This window comes from Monodelphis domestica, chromosome 3 (assembly GCF_027887165.1).
Source record: "Monodelphis domestica isolate mMonDom1 chromosome 3, mMonDom1.pri, whole genome shotgun sequence".
Lineage (NCBI taxonomy): Eukaryota > Metazoa > Chordata > Mammalia > Didelphimorphia > Didelphidae > Monodelphis > Monodelphis domestica.
In genome coordinates, this window is record NC_077229.1 from 425,150,333 (window position 1) to 425,165,285 (window position 14,953).

At 37.5% G+C, this 14,953-nt stretch overlaps 1 protein-coding gene across 8 annotated transcripts in view; it reads left to right on the top strand.

Moving 5' to 3' along the window:
• SMAD4 (SMAD family member 4) overlaps positions 1 to 14,642 on the top strand; it is a 72,598-nt gene extending 57,956 nt beyond the window's left edge. For 5 of the 8 annotated variants that reach the window (XM_056824435.1, XM_056824434.1, XM_056824437.1 and 2 more), the window contains 2 exons: positions 11,236 to 11,374; positions 12,818 to 14,642. In XM_056824435.1, coding sequence (XP_056680413.1) covers positions 11,236 to 11,374; positions 12,818 to 13,029 — 351 coding nt within the window. In that variant the 3' untranslated portion in view covers positions 13,030 to 14,642. Of the gene's footprint in view, positions 1 to 11,235; positions 11,375 to 11,847; positions 12,785 to 12,817 lie in introns of those variants that run through there. The other 3 variants (XM_056824440.1, XM_056824441.1, XM_056824439.1) reach the window with 3 other exon arrangements.
• The last annotated feature ends 311 nt before the right edge of the window (positions 14,643 to 14,953 follow it).

The window sequence follows — 14,953 nt, forward strand, 5'->3', positions numbered from 1 at the left end:
AGATAGTTTTCCTAATGTTGAACCAGCCCTGCATCCCTGGTATAAATCCTACTTGATCATGGTGGATGACCCTTCTGATCACTTGCTGGAGTCTTTTTGCTAGTATCCTATTTAAGATTTTTGCATCTATATTCATTAGGGAGATTGGTCCATAATTTTCTTTCTCTGTTTTTGGCCTGCCTGGCTTTGTAATTAGTACCATGTTTGTGTCATAAAAGGAGTTTGGTAGAACTCCCTCTTTGCTTATTATGTCAAATAGTTTGTATAGTATTGGGATTAACTGTTCTCTGAATGTTTGATAGAATTCACTGGTGAATCCGTCAGGCCCTGGGAATTTTTTCTTAGGAAGTTCTTTGATGGCCTGTTGGATTTCTTTTTCTGTTATGGGATTATTTAAGAAAACTATTTCTTCTTCTGTTAGTCTAGGCAGTTTATATTTTTGTAAATATTCATCCATATCACCTAGGTTGGTATATTTATTGCCATATAGTTGGGCAAAGTAGTTTTTAATGATTGCCTTAATTTCCTCTTCATTGGAGGTGAGATCCCCCTTTTCATCCTTGATGCTGTTAATTTGCCTTTCTTCTTTCCTTTTTTTAATTAGATTAACCAGTACTTTGTCTATTTTGTCTGTTTTTTCAAAGTACCAGCTTCTAGTCTTGTTTATTAGCTCAATAGTTCTGTCACTTTCGATTTTATTAATTTCTCCCTTAATTTTTAGGATCTCTAGTATGGTTTTCTTCTGGGGGTTTTTAATTTGTTTGTTCTCAAGTTTTTTGATTTGCATTTCCAATTCCTTGATCTCTGACCTCCCTAATTTGTTAATATATGCACTCAGGGATATGAATTTTCCTCTAAGTACTGCCTTGGCTGCATCCCATAAGGTTTGAAAGGATATTTCGCCGTTGTAATTTTCTTCAACGAAATTATTAATTGTTTTTATGATTTCTTCTCTAACTATCTGATTTTGGAGTATCATATTATTTAATTTCCAATTAATTTTTGATTTGGCTCTCCATGTACCCTTGCCGATCAATATTTTTATTGCCTTGTGATCTGAAAAGGCTGCATTTATTATTTCTGCTTTTCTGCATTTGAGTGCCATGTTTCTATGACCTAGTGTATGATCTATTTTTGTGAATGTGCCATGTGGTGCTGAAAAGAAGGTGTATTCCTTTTTGTCCCTATTTATTTTTCTCCATATGTCTATTAATTCTAATTTTTCTAAGACTTCATTCACTTCTTTTACCTCTTTCTTGTTTATTTTTTGGTTTGATTTATCTAAATTTGATAGTGGTTGGTTCAAGTCTCCCACTAATATGGTTTTACTGTCTATTTCCTCCTTCAATTCTCCTAGTTTCTCTATTAATAATTTGGATGCTATACCATATGGTGCATACATGTTGATTAGTGATATTTCCTCATTGTCTATACTCCCTTTTAGCAGAATATATTTACCTTCCCTGTCCCTTTTGATCAGGTCTATTTGTACTTTGGCTTTGTCAGATATCATGATTGCAACTCCTGCCTTCTTTCTATCAGTTGAGGCCCAAAAGGTCTTACTCCAACCTTTAATTCTAACCTTGTGAGCGTCAACCCCTTTCATATGTGTTTCTTGAAGACAACATATGGTAGGGTTTTGGGTTCTAATCCACTCTGCTATTTGTCTACGTTTTATGAGTGAGTTCATCCCATTCACGTTCAAAGTTATGATTGTCATTTGTGGATTCGCTGGCATTTTGATATCTTCCCCTAGTTCTGACCTTTCTTCTTAGGTATTTCCTTTTGAACCAGTGATTTACTTTAGGTCAGTCCCCCTAGTCCCCTCCCTTGAGATGCTTCCCTTTCTAGCCCCTCCCTTTTTATGCTCCCTTCCCCTCCCCCTTCTCCTTCTCTCCCTTTTTATACTCCCTCCCCCCTCCCCCTCCTTAATTTTCCTTTCTTTCTTGCCCTAATGGATAAGATAGAATTCAGGATCCCACTGGATCTAGATGTTCTTCCCTCTCAGATTTGATTTCACTGAGAGTAAGGTTTAAGTAATTCCACTTCACGCTCTCTTCCTCTCCTTCTCATATGAGAGTTCTTCCCCTCCCTTTCCCATGTGTATCTTTATATGGGAAAGATTATTCTATTAAGTCCCCCCTATTTCTTGAAGTAAATCTTAGTATTATCGACGGTTCCCCCTTCTCTTTTCCTTTCTTTGCCCCCACTTTCCCCAAATCTTCTTAATGCCCCAATATTTCCCTATTCATGTTTCTTCTAACTACTTTTATGATGCTACAATTTATGAGAGTTACACAAAACATTTCCCCCACATATTAATATATATAATTTGATGTAAATGTAGTCCTTATAGAAGAGAGTTTGACTTAAAAGAAAAAGATAAGATTTATCTCCTTTTCCCTTTCTTTCATATTTACCTTTTCATGTTTCTCTTGCTTTCTGTGCTTGGATATCAAATTTTCTACTAAGCTCTGGTCTTTTCTTAGCAAATGCTTGGAAATCTTCTATTTTGTTGAATGCCCATACTTTCCCCTGGAAGTATATAGTCAGTTTTTCTGGGTAGTTGATTCTTGGTTGGAGACCCAGCTCTCTTGCCTTTCTAAATATCGTGTTCCATGCTTTGCGGTCTCTTAGTGTGTTAGCTGCTAGGTCCTGTGTGATCCTTATGGGAGCCCCCTTATTTCTGAAGCTCCTCTTCTTGGCTTCTTGTAGAATTTTCTCCTTTTCTTGGAAGCTCTTGAATTTGGCAATTACATTCCTAGGGGTTGTCTTTTGGGGATTTAGTATAGAGGGTGATCTATGAATCCTTTCTATTTCTATTTTGCCCCCTTGCTCCAGAACATGGGGGCAATTTTCTTTTATAATCTCCTGTAGAATAATATCGAGTTTATTGTTTATCTCTGGTTTTTCTGGGAGACCGATAATTCGGAGGTTTTCTCTTCTCCCTCTGTTTTCCAGATCGGTGACCTTCTCAGTGAGATATTTTATGTTTTCTTCTAATTCATTAATTTTTTGGGTTTGCTTTATTGATTCTTGCTGTTTTATCATCTCGCTTTCTTTGAGTTGCTTGATTCTGGTTGTTAGGGACTGGTTTTGCTTTTCAGCCTTGTCTGCCCTTCTATTGGATGCTTCGAGTTCTTTTTCCAATTGAGCAGTCTTATCTGTCAGACTGCTGATCTCTTTCTCCCATTTTTCTTTCCAGAAGGTTTCCATCTTTTGGATAAGTTCCAGTTTGAGATCTTCCAGAGCTTGTTGATAGTTTCCATTTTGGGAGGCATGTTCTGATTTTTTTGGATTTCCTCCTCATTCTCCTCTTTTCCGTGGGTACTTCCACCATAAAAGTTTTCAATAGTCACTTTTTTCCCTTTCTTCCTGGAGGCTTGATTTTGGGCCGTGTGAGCCATCCCTTTGGTGGTTTTATTCCCCTTTCCTTTTTTGTCTGGGGTCTGGGTTATATGGGCGGTTTTTCTGTGAATTTAGGTTGCTTCAGACTAGTTCTTCCCAGCCTCCAAGGCTTCTTCGAGAGCTGGGTCCCTGATCACAGCCACACTGCCCAGGTGTTCAGCTCCACCCAGATAATCAGCGCATGGTCCGCCCCTGGTGTTTAGCTCCGCGGAGATGTTTAGCGCAGCCGCCCCAAGTACAGCTCCGCTGACCCCCGTGCTCAGCGCCGGGTTCTTCAGTGAAACCGCCCTGAGAAGTTTTTTCCTGGCAGTCCCCAGATCCCAAGGACCCTGGAATGCCCCCTCCCCCCCCCCCCCCCCGACAGAGACATTCCCCACTCACTCGCTGTCCCGGTGAGCGCTCAGGTAGCTCACTCTGGTTTGGTGGGGGAGCTGGGGTGGGGGAAGGGCGGCTCAGTTCACTTTTCTGTGCAAGCTTTTCCTCCTTCTTATTATAGTGTGGAAATGTTCAAGCCCCACGTACCTTCACCTCTGTGGAATACTGGGGAGTCCTGTTCCGCCAAAGGTGATTTTTATGCTCCTTTGATGTAGTCTGTTTCGTTCGGTGCCGGGGAGAGGAAGCGTGTGGCGTCTAGATTGCAGCCATGATTACCCGGAAGGCTAATTAGAGATTCTTAATAAATTAGGAATAAATGACTAGAGAGGTGGGTTTGAGTGAGCTGGATTTCTTTAAGTCAGAGTGGAATCCTAAAGGAATGATGGGAAAGAATTTTCCCAAGGAGCCTTGGGAAAGAACAGTTAACCAAAGATCTCTTTTTGAATGGTTCTGATTAAGGAAGGTTGTCCAAAGAGCTTGCTCTGGGAATTTGAGAAGATCTGGTGGTTGAGAACTTGGAAACATTCTAGTATCAAGAGGAGAGAGAGAAGGTGGCTGATTGGAGAAGAGTGGTGGTGTAGTTTCTCTGATTCTCCAATAGGTGGCAGGAGAGAGCACCAGCTGAGTAAAAATGTCAGTGAAATTCTGACAGGCAAGATTTCATCTGAGCAGAAGGAAGAAATCCAATTTATTTCTCGCTGTTTATAAAGTTATATCTTAGTTTTAGGATAGAAACATAGCTAGTTTGGGGATTAGATAGACAGTAAGAGTAGTTAAGTCAGGCTTGAGAAATCAAGCATGAAGAAAGTCTCTTGTAAGACAGATTTGGGTGTGGGTTTTAGTTAAGATAAATTTAGATTTAGGGAAATACATTTCCTAAAACTTTCCAATTCAATATCTCCATTTTCCTTTTCCTATCACTGCTTCTATAGAAGTTAATATAAGTTTTAAAGAAAGCTTTCTCTAGTCAAGTTCTTCAACTACTGGTCCAACCAACTCTCAACCACCAACTCCCCAACAACTGAATCTTCAATTGCCTATCAATAGACTATCAATAGCTATAAATTAATAATAGATCAAGTCCCCAACAACAATATTAAATTAAATAGTGTTTATCCCAGTATTTGTATGTGGTAGGCAGTAAAGAAATACTTAAATCTTGTTCATATATTCATTTTTATTTTTTTTTAAGCCCATGTCTTCTGATTTAGAATCAATAAGGCAGAAGAGCAGTAAGGGTCAGGTAATTGGGGTTAAGTGACTTACCCAGAGTCCCACAAGTAGGAAGATTTGTATCTAGGTCCTCCTCATTCCAGGCCTGGTGCTATATCCATTCTGCTACCTAGCTGCCCCTTTATTTATTTTTTAATGGAAAGTTTTGTTTTTATTTTGGCTTAATGTTCACATTCTGATTTATGAAAGCATTTATCATATAGATTTAGCACTAGACTGTTTTTGTAATTTTTGATGGGCAGGGTGAGTAATTTATTACATCATATTACAGATACACATAGGTATGTGGCCAAAGATGACTGCACTGCCTTTGGTTTTCCAGTGGCTCAGGGACCCTCCCAGGCCGTGAGACTGTCCTCCCTAACTCCCACTCCACCCCCCAGTCACAGGCTATGCTGCTATACTGCTACTGCTCTTGGCCCAAGAGCCCTGGCCCTCTGTGGCCTCATTACCATCTGGTAAGGGAACACTGGAACTGGACAACTCTGACCCAACTACTCCCAGCTCTGGATGGGGAAGGAGGGGATATACTTAAATATTCCTTTAGAGCTGAGAGGGAGAAGCCTGAACCCTGGCATGAGTATTTCTGTCCCCAGAGTGTCAGTGAGGAAGAGGAGCAAGGGGACCAGTCTGTCTTGTAAAAGGGCCTGAGCTTGAAGCCCCATCCATCCCATATGTCCAGAGGATGGAGAGTCAAGAAGACACTAAGAATGGGTGAAAGAGATATTTATTTGAATGTGGGAGTACAGGGTGCACTGGGGAGAAAAACAACTAATATTATTCACTGATATTCATAAAGCACTTGATTGTGATAGATATGGTTAGTTTTATTAACTTCTCATAGTTGACTAGACACATTTCTGAACAAAGGAAGTTCAAATGAAGTTGTCTGCTAACTCAAAACTTCAGAGAAGTATTTTTGGCCCCAAGCCAACATCCATTTAACATTAGTTACCCTAAATTATTTGAAATAATTGCTAAAAGTTCCAATGGGCTATAGCATTTTAACGATGTCTTTAATAATATGTTCCAATATTTGCAGATGGAATCCATTACGATATAATGGAGCGATCAGAATGCAACAACAGAGAACAACTATTTTTTTAGCATTACAGTTGGGAAGAATTGTTAGTTAGGCTTTTGCATTTGATGTTTTTTAATTCACAGATAACTCTTGTAAGAGAAAAACACTGCTGAGATCATTCCATTTGATTATCAACACACCAATCGCCAAGTTTTATCATTGTAGTGACTTTGTATGCTCTTGCTATCATAGTTGATTTAGTGTAAAACAACCACAACTAGAATTGTTTATGACAGCCTATGTGACCAACTGTGATTAGGAGGATTGTAAAGTCATTTGTATTACTTTTATTGTTTCTACCAGGGGTTTTGGATCAAGATGTTTTAGTTCTTGAAATTTAATAAGTTTTATTGCCCCTAATTTTGATTACAATCACATCTTAATTGGGAGAAAAATAAGAACCTGGTTATTAATAAGGACATTGACAAGTACATTAGCAGAAGGTATCTTTTAATGTTTTGTATATTCTAGCAAAGTAGAGGTTTTATTCTAGTACAGATTCTTATGATAATGAAATAACATATATACCTTCAACCTGCTTCATTATGAAACAGACAAATGAAATTAGAATGAATATTATACAGTAAACTGATATGTGAATATATAATTGAAGTTTCTATTTTTTACTTCATTGGTGTTTATCAATGAAAGCTTCCTAAAAAAGGTATGTCTTTGAACAGAGATGTAAACAATGATGGGAAAGTGATTTTGCACCCATGGGAAGATAAAAAACACACATGCGTGCTCTTGTGCACACACACACACAGAGGTATAAACTCAAATGAGAAAGGACACTTTGTCCAATTTGCTTTGATTCATACTTAATATATTAACTATAAAGAAGATGGGTTTTGTATATTTGATACTATGAAGTTAGTCATCCAGGTACCACCCATTATAAATATGGAATTTAGTTTCATAAAGTGGAGTCAGGATTTATTTAATTTCTATTTCACAAATTATTAGTGATTTAGAACACTCTTTCATGTAGGCATTTATTGATAGCTTGGATTTCTTCCCTTGAAAATTGCCTGTCTATCCTTTGACTATTAGCTGGAGAATGGCTCAGATAAATTTGAATCAGTTCCTTCTTGGAAGTCATTTGAATCATTTGACATTATTTGAATCATTTCTTCTTAGAAATGAAATAAGTAGGAGCTAAACTTGCTGCAAAGATTTTTTTTTTACCAGTTAACTGTTTTTCTTCCTTAGCTGAATTGGCTTTGTTTATGCAAAAATTTTCTGTAATCCATACCATCTATTTTTATCATTGTGATTCTTGCTGTCCTTTGTGTAGCCATGAACTCTTCCTCTATCCATAGATCTAAGATAATTTCTTTCTTAAATCTCTTAAGTTGATTATAATATATGATCTTTTGTATTCCATGTCATGCATCCATTTGGTGCTTACCTTGGTATATAGTGTTAGATTTTGGTCTAAACTTAATTTCTACTGGACTTCTTTTTATCTAGTCTTTCTAAGCAGTTTTGGTCAAAGAGTGAGTCCATATCCCAGTAGTTGGGGTCTGTATCTATCTGACTTGTTTGTTTCAGTATGTTATGTACTCAGTCTGTTCCATTGTGACCTTCTTTGTGTTTTAAGCAGCTGTCAATAATTTGGTGATTATTGCTTTGTAATGTGGTTTGAAATCTGGTACTGCTAGGGCCACTTCGCACTTTTTTCATTTTTTCCCCCCTTGAGATTCTTCATCTTTGTTCCTTAAAATGAATTTCATTCTCATTTTTTTCTAGTTCTGCAAAGTAATTCTTTGGTAGTTTGGCATGGTACCAAATAAGTGAATTAATTTAGGTAATGGTTTATTTTTTGAAACCTTTACCTTCTGTCTTAGAATCAATATACATCATGTATTGATTCTTAGGCAGAAGAACAGTTTTTTTAAGGGCTAGGCAATGGGGGATTAAATGACTTGCCCAGGGTCACATGGCTAGGATATATCATAGGTCATATTTGAATCCAGGACCTCCCATCTTTGGGCCTAGACCTCTATCCACCGAACCTCCTAGCTGCCCCTTTTGTTTATTTTCAGTGATATTTGTAAAGCGCTTAGTAGGCACTATCTAAATATTTATTCTCATTACCCTTCTCAGGTGTGCTAATAAGCAATAGACATTTCTTTAATTATTCTGATCTATCTTTATTTCTGTAAATGGTGGTTAGTAGTTGTATTCATATAGCTCCTATGTGTATTCTGGTAGGTAGGTTGTACATACTCATTCTCATCCATTCTCTCTAATGTATGTTTACTTCTTTATTCCTCTCTGGGCTTTGCTCCTGAATCTCTGCTGCCACCACTGTGCCTGTGCTGTCTCCACCCCGACCTCCTTTCCTTTTATGTTTTGAATTTTTGCATTAGAATATAGTCTCCATGATGACAGGACTGGCTTTTTGTTTTCTCAGTGCTTTCATGGTACATAGCACATGGTAAATGCTTATATATGGATTGTTGACAGATTGAACTCTTTTCTATTTAAATGTTTGCAGAATTTTTTCTTTGACCTGGAAGCTCTGGATTTTGGTTTTGATGTTCTCTGAGAGTTTTCATTTTGAGATTGTTTTAGGAAAGTAATCAGTGGGTCTTTAAAGAAATTCCATTTTTTATAGTTAGTAAATATTTATTTTCTTTCCCCTTGGTAAGGAGGAAAAAAATCCTTATTAACATATATGTAGAATAAAGTAAAAACAAATTCCATTGTTGCCTATGTCCAAAAATGTCTTATTCTGTATATTTTCTCCATCTCCTTTCTGTTAACATGTGGGCAACATTGTTTATCATCAGTACTTGAGAACTGTGGTTGATTGTTGTTTTGTTAGATTTTTTTTCTATTTTCACTTTTTTTCCTTGTTCAGATAGGTCTGGGTTGTTTTCTCCGTGATTTCCCAAAATATATCCAGATTGGTTTCTTTCTTTCTTTCTTTTTTTTTGATCATGACTTTTGGTAATCTCCTTGATCTGTTTTCCAGGCCAATAATTTTTTATAAGAAGTATCTTATATTTCCCCTTTTCAAATTTTTGATTTTTATATTCCCTATTGTTCCTATGTTCTGTTTGGTCTGTTCTAATTTTCAAGGCATTTGTTTCTTGGGGAAGATTTTGTTTGTACCTTTTAATTAAATAAATGAATAAAGCATTTATTAAGTACTTAGTATGTGTATGGATTTACAAGTGAAAAAATTAAGATAGTTCCTGATATTAAAGAGCTCACATTTTAATGGAGGAGACAATACATGAGTGGTTTCAAATGCAAGTCAGATGGAAAGGTCCTATATGTGCTTAATGAATAGCAACAAAGCAGATGGCAGCTCATCATCTTTAATATTTTTCACTGAGAAAATCATCAGTTACTGAGTTTTAGCTGTTTGACAGTGCCAGGACTTTGGTGGCAAGAATTTTCCTTCCTGATTTTTAGTAACTGAAGCATAGCCCCTGCAGGAGCAGTTTTCCAACTACATCTCCATACAGGTTACTTTCCAGGATGATGTCAGAGGGCACTGAGTTGGAAGCATTGTCATTCCCAGAACTCTTAGGTTTGGGGTTCTGGCCGTATCATAGTTTGAGGGGAGATGGTGATTAAGGTGGTGGATGGTGGTTTGACTTGCCTGGCATGTGCTTTTTGTACTAACCTGTCATTTCCTTTCTATCTTTTTAAAGAACTCTTGATTCATTTCTTATAGGGTTTTGAGTTTACCTTATAAGCCTAAGGTTTTTTTTTTCCTTTGAGGCTTTGCTTGTAGGTATTAGGAATTATTCTCTTCTAAGTTTTTGTCTTTGAAATTCCTAGAACAATATAATAGTTCTTTATTTTGGGAATCTTTAAAAAAATTTTATGTGCTCATTTTTCCATATTACATTCTAGATTGGAACTTTGTGTTAGGGTTAGGGTCTGCATATACTACTGGTATATGGTGTGTGTTTGTATTACTTGGAGTGTTGCTGTTACATTCTCTCTGTATTGAGTGCTGTCTTTTGTAAGGATCACAAGGGCAGCTTCAATCAGGGAGCTGTAAACTCTCTGTGGTCCCTAAGTGGCCCAATGTCAGGCTCTGTCTGATGCCTGCCTAGCCTATCTCATCTTTATAGACTCCCAGTCTCTGTTTGGGTCTAAGCAACATAACTACACACTTGCCTTTGGGTAGAGCTTCAGTAGACAGTTACTGACCATAGCCGTGGTCACTTATCCAGGTTCAGACAAACAACTGTCAGAGCCTGAGGTGCTAAATCTACTGCTTAGAGGACAAAAAGGGTCCAGCCCTGCTGGCCTCTCCTTGCTTTGGCCCTAAGGAGGCAGAATCTGTGATGCTCCTCAATGTCAGAGAGCCCAGGGATTAGATCTGAGATCCCTTTTTGAGTCAGTTATCCATCTCCAGGCCCACTCCACAGTTCCTTCTCTAGTCACCTGCCTTTATGGTCCTAGGCTGGAAAAATGGACCGTTGTGGTTTCTCCTTCAGTTTCCTGATGGCAGTTTACTTGGACTGATGTTTATCTGTGTGGGAATAGTTGTAGAGAAAGCTGGGCTACCCTGCTTCTTTCTCCTTTGCTTTTTTACTGGTTTTCCTGAGTATTTTTTCTAATCTACCAAGAAGAATGATGAGCAAAAGGAAATACCTCCCTCTCAATGTTCTTCAGTGTGAACACACAGAGGAGAAAACAGACCAGGCAATTGGAGCTAACTTGTGCTCCCCCCACCCCCATTTTACTTTCCACTGTTTCAGTGACTTGCAGTCAACTTAGAATTTTAGGGGAAAGAGGGAGGCAAGAAGGGGATTGCAATGAGTTAGGGGGCTGGCTTACATAGGCTGGGGACAGACATTGGTACTTAGTGTATAGAGATGTAAGACAGACACATGGGCTGGCAACTGGATAGATCTTACTGTGTGTGTGTGTGTGTGTGTCTCTCTCTCTCTCTCTCTCTCTCTCTCTCTCTCTCTCTTTCTCTCTCTCTCTCATATATATATATGGGTTACCACTTTTCCTAAGTAAAATTTTACATTTTTCAAGATAAAAACAAATTGACAAATTTAAGGTGTATGTAGTAGTACGGCTATATACTAGCTTTGATCTATAGGACCTTTTCTTCCTATTTTCAGTAATGCAGAATTTATACTTTTTAAAAGGTATTTGATTTACGCCAGTGCCATCGTCAGATGCAACAACAGGCTGCCACTGCACAAGCTGCAGCAGCTGCCCAGGCCGCAGCCGTAGCAGGAAATATCCCTGGACCAGGATCAGTAGGTGGAATAGCCCCTGCTATCAGTAAGTATCCTTTTGATTTGCTCTTAAAAAAAAAAAAAGCTGATGCTCAGTATTCTGTTTTCATAAACTCAGTCTGTAAATTGCTTAAAGTGATGAGTACTTTTTTATTGGGATTATAGTATTTAACTGAAAGCAACATGAATTTATTACAAATCTCTTATGGTAACTGAACTTTCCTTAATTTCAAGAGGAGAGTGGGGTCAAAAAGGTAAAGGTTACTGTGCTATCACATTGACCCTTTTTTTTTTTACTCCCTCCTTCTGGGTGGGCTACAACTTTTTACTTTAGCAGGAAAGCAGAACCTGATTTCAGAATTGGGCACCTCAGGGTTTTTTCATTGTTAAGTTATTCTAAGCATGGAGATAAAACTGAGTGAGGGTGGTATTTGATAACGTGTAGAACTTTTTTTTAATTTTAGGGTAAAATTGAACTGTGTGCCAGGTTTCACACTGATGGGGCATTTTTTACTGCAGAGTTAAACTGCTGACTATAGACTTTTATGATGGAAACACGTGGCACCATCTTCCACGTCTGAAGGCATAACTAGTGATTCATTCAACCCCTGTTCTTAACCTCTTCAGTGTGGTAAGCAAATCACACTGGCTAAGAAAACTGCAGTGGCCCTGCAGGTTTCTCTACAGTACATGCAAATTCTTCCCATTAGTTTCATTGTTATATTGATGGGCTCCGATTGACTATGTATGTTCTGACTTGGAAAAGAGATGTTGAATAATAATCTCCATTGTAGTTTTAGGAGTTTAAAATTCAGTGTCAGCTAGCATTTAATTTTTAATTATGACAGTTGGCTTTTTTAATTCCTCTGGCATCAAAACCATCAATGTAATTGTTGATGACATAAAATATTTTCACTAAAGATCTCAGAAGTGTTACCAACATCTTCATTCTCATCCCAACACTCCCCCTCCCCCCATTAAATGACATAGTAACACTTTCTCTATTTTGCTTACTGGGAAATTGAGGCACAGAGGTTATCTTGGGTCAAAGAAATCCTAGTGGAATCAGAAATAGAAACAATCTCTTTACTTCTCATGTTTTATTTCAAACTAGGCTGTGTTATGATTGATGTAGATGCTAAGGTTCTTGTAACCTATCCATTTTCTATGTACTATGGCCTAATAAACGTGAATGGTCTCCCATACCTTTACCTCCACTTCTAAAGACAAAGTTAGGTGGAGTGTTTCTAGAGTGTGGTCATTTGATATTTTATATTGGTAGGCACTAGAAGCACTTGTGAGCAGCAAACCACTTCAGCCCAAAGTGTTTTCAGACCCTTTTTGTCAAGTCAAGGTCTCCAGTTGTTTCTTGGCACTTTGGCAAAGAGATTGTATGCTGAAGAAAAACTGATCATTTTGCTTAACTTGGAATATGGGGAGGAGGGGGGATAGCAACCTGTCTGTGACATACTGCATTCTCTCCTTTTAGGTCTGTCAGCTGCTGCTGGGATTGGCGTGGATGACCTGCGCCGCCTTTGCATACTCAGGATGAGTTTTGTAAAAGGTTGGGGCCCCGATTACCCAAGGCAGAGCATCAAAGAAACACCGTGCTGGATTGAGATTCATTTACACCGTGCTCTCCAACTCCTAGATGAAGTACTTCATACCATGCCTATCGCAGACCCACAGCCATTAGATTGAAGTCTCTGTGCTGTGACTGTGTGTCAGGATGGTGGACTGTAAAATACAATCCTGTTTATAACCTGAAGATATATTTTACTTTTTTCTGCTTAATCTTTTCATAAAAGGTTGGAAAATGTGTTTGCTGCCTTGCTCCTAGCAGACAGAAACTGGATTTAAGAAGTTTTCCCTCATTTAGAAATTGGTTCAGGTATGAGACATGACTCAGCGTGAAATGGGGAAAACATATCCAGATGAAGTCCTCACTAGCTATATATGAAGGAATCATTCCAGTGCTGGAAAATGTAACCTTTAGCACATAGAGCCTTTTGTGTGCAAAACCTATATAATCTATAGATGTTATTCTACAGAATAAATTCAACATTGCTAATGTTTAAATGCAGAGAAAGTTCTTGAAGATCATTTCACCTCTATCTCATGCTGTATGTGAGTGGTTACTGTTAAGCTTATATCTTAAAAATATTGTGCCATGTAGGTGAGTTAATATTATTAAGAGCAATTCAACTCTGCATTTAAGGAGGTTCAGTCACAAAAATTTCATGTAACCTCTTCCCACAATAATTTCTTTGAATCTTGAACAAGTGAAGACAAAATCTTAATTCATATTGTAGCTTGCAGCTTCAATTTTACATTTGCTAAGGCTAATATGTATGTACATGTTTGAAAATTCCTTATCGCTAGGCAGAAAAAAACTTGTTTTAAATTACATTTTGCTCCCTGTCTGATAACTGTGATCGAGAAGAGGTAGTTCTCTGCCCTGTTGAAGAATAGTAGTTTTATCTTTCTAAATTTCTGGGCATTGGGTCTGGTTACTAAAAAGCCTGGGACAGGAATTGCTTTCCTTCATTAATTCATAGGGAAAACTTTTGTATATTTTAAAACACTAAAAGGAGTATTATCACTCCACTTAACTATCACATTGTTCTGCAACGCTGATGATACTTAAACTAAATAATGAATAACTTGTATTTTGGAAACGGCTAAAATCCGTGTTAAATACCGTGCAGAATAACGGAAACATTACAATTGTTCATAATGGGTAGTTTAACTATTTTTGTACTTGATTTGATGTGTGATTTTTCGTATACAGTTTAAATCATGTATGTTATGACATTGTTTGAAATTCAGTTTTTGTATCTTGGGGCAAGACTGCAAACTTGTTTTTTATACCTTTTGGTTATTCTAAGCCCTATGCCATCAATGCCCATATCAATTGGCAATGACTTTGTATAAAGAATTTAAGTAGAAAAAATTGCAATTGTATTGACTGTACAACAGACACAATATGTATGCTTTTTATCTAGCTAGTAGTACAAATAAAACTCTGAAAATCTCAGTATACAAAATTGAATCTAGGTTTGCTTTTTAAAACAAAACATTTTTGCACTTGAGTCCATTAACTCAATGATAAATCATTTTTCTACTAAACAGGCAACAATACAGTAGTAACTAGCAACCATGGTTGTTAATACTTTTTACAAGACTTCTTCACTGTTCATTATGTCTAATGTGTAGAAGCTCAAGATCTGTGAACTTTTTGCAGTAGCAGAAATAGGCCTGGTTGTCTACAAGATAAATAATGTGAAATAAAATACAGTATCACTTGCAGATTCCATTAGGTCCATTTGTTTTACTTTTTGTTTGAATAGCCCCTATAAACTTAGCAGACGAAAAGCAGGCTATAAGCAGATTGTTTCTGATTGTCTTAAAAACCTCAGGGGCTGTAGAGTGCTCCTGTCTGTAGAAACCACTTTATATGTCAACATCTCTTACTTCAGCTTGTCTTTCTTCTCTGAACTTCTTGTTACAAACAACATACTGGTAAGCTTGTGTGTGTCAATATAAACCTGGGAGCTACACACCTTACGAATGAAATACAATAGACATTATACAGTACAATTTAATAAGCAGCTGCTGTGTACAC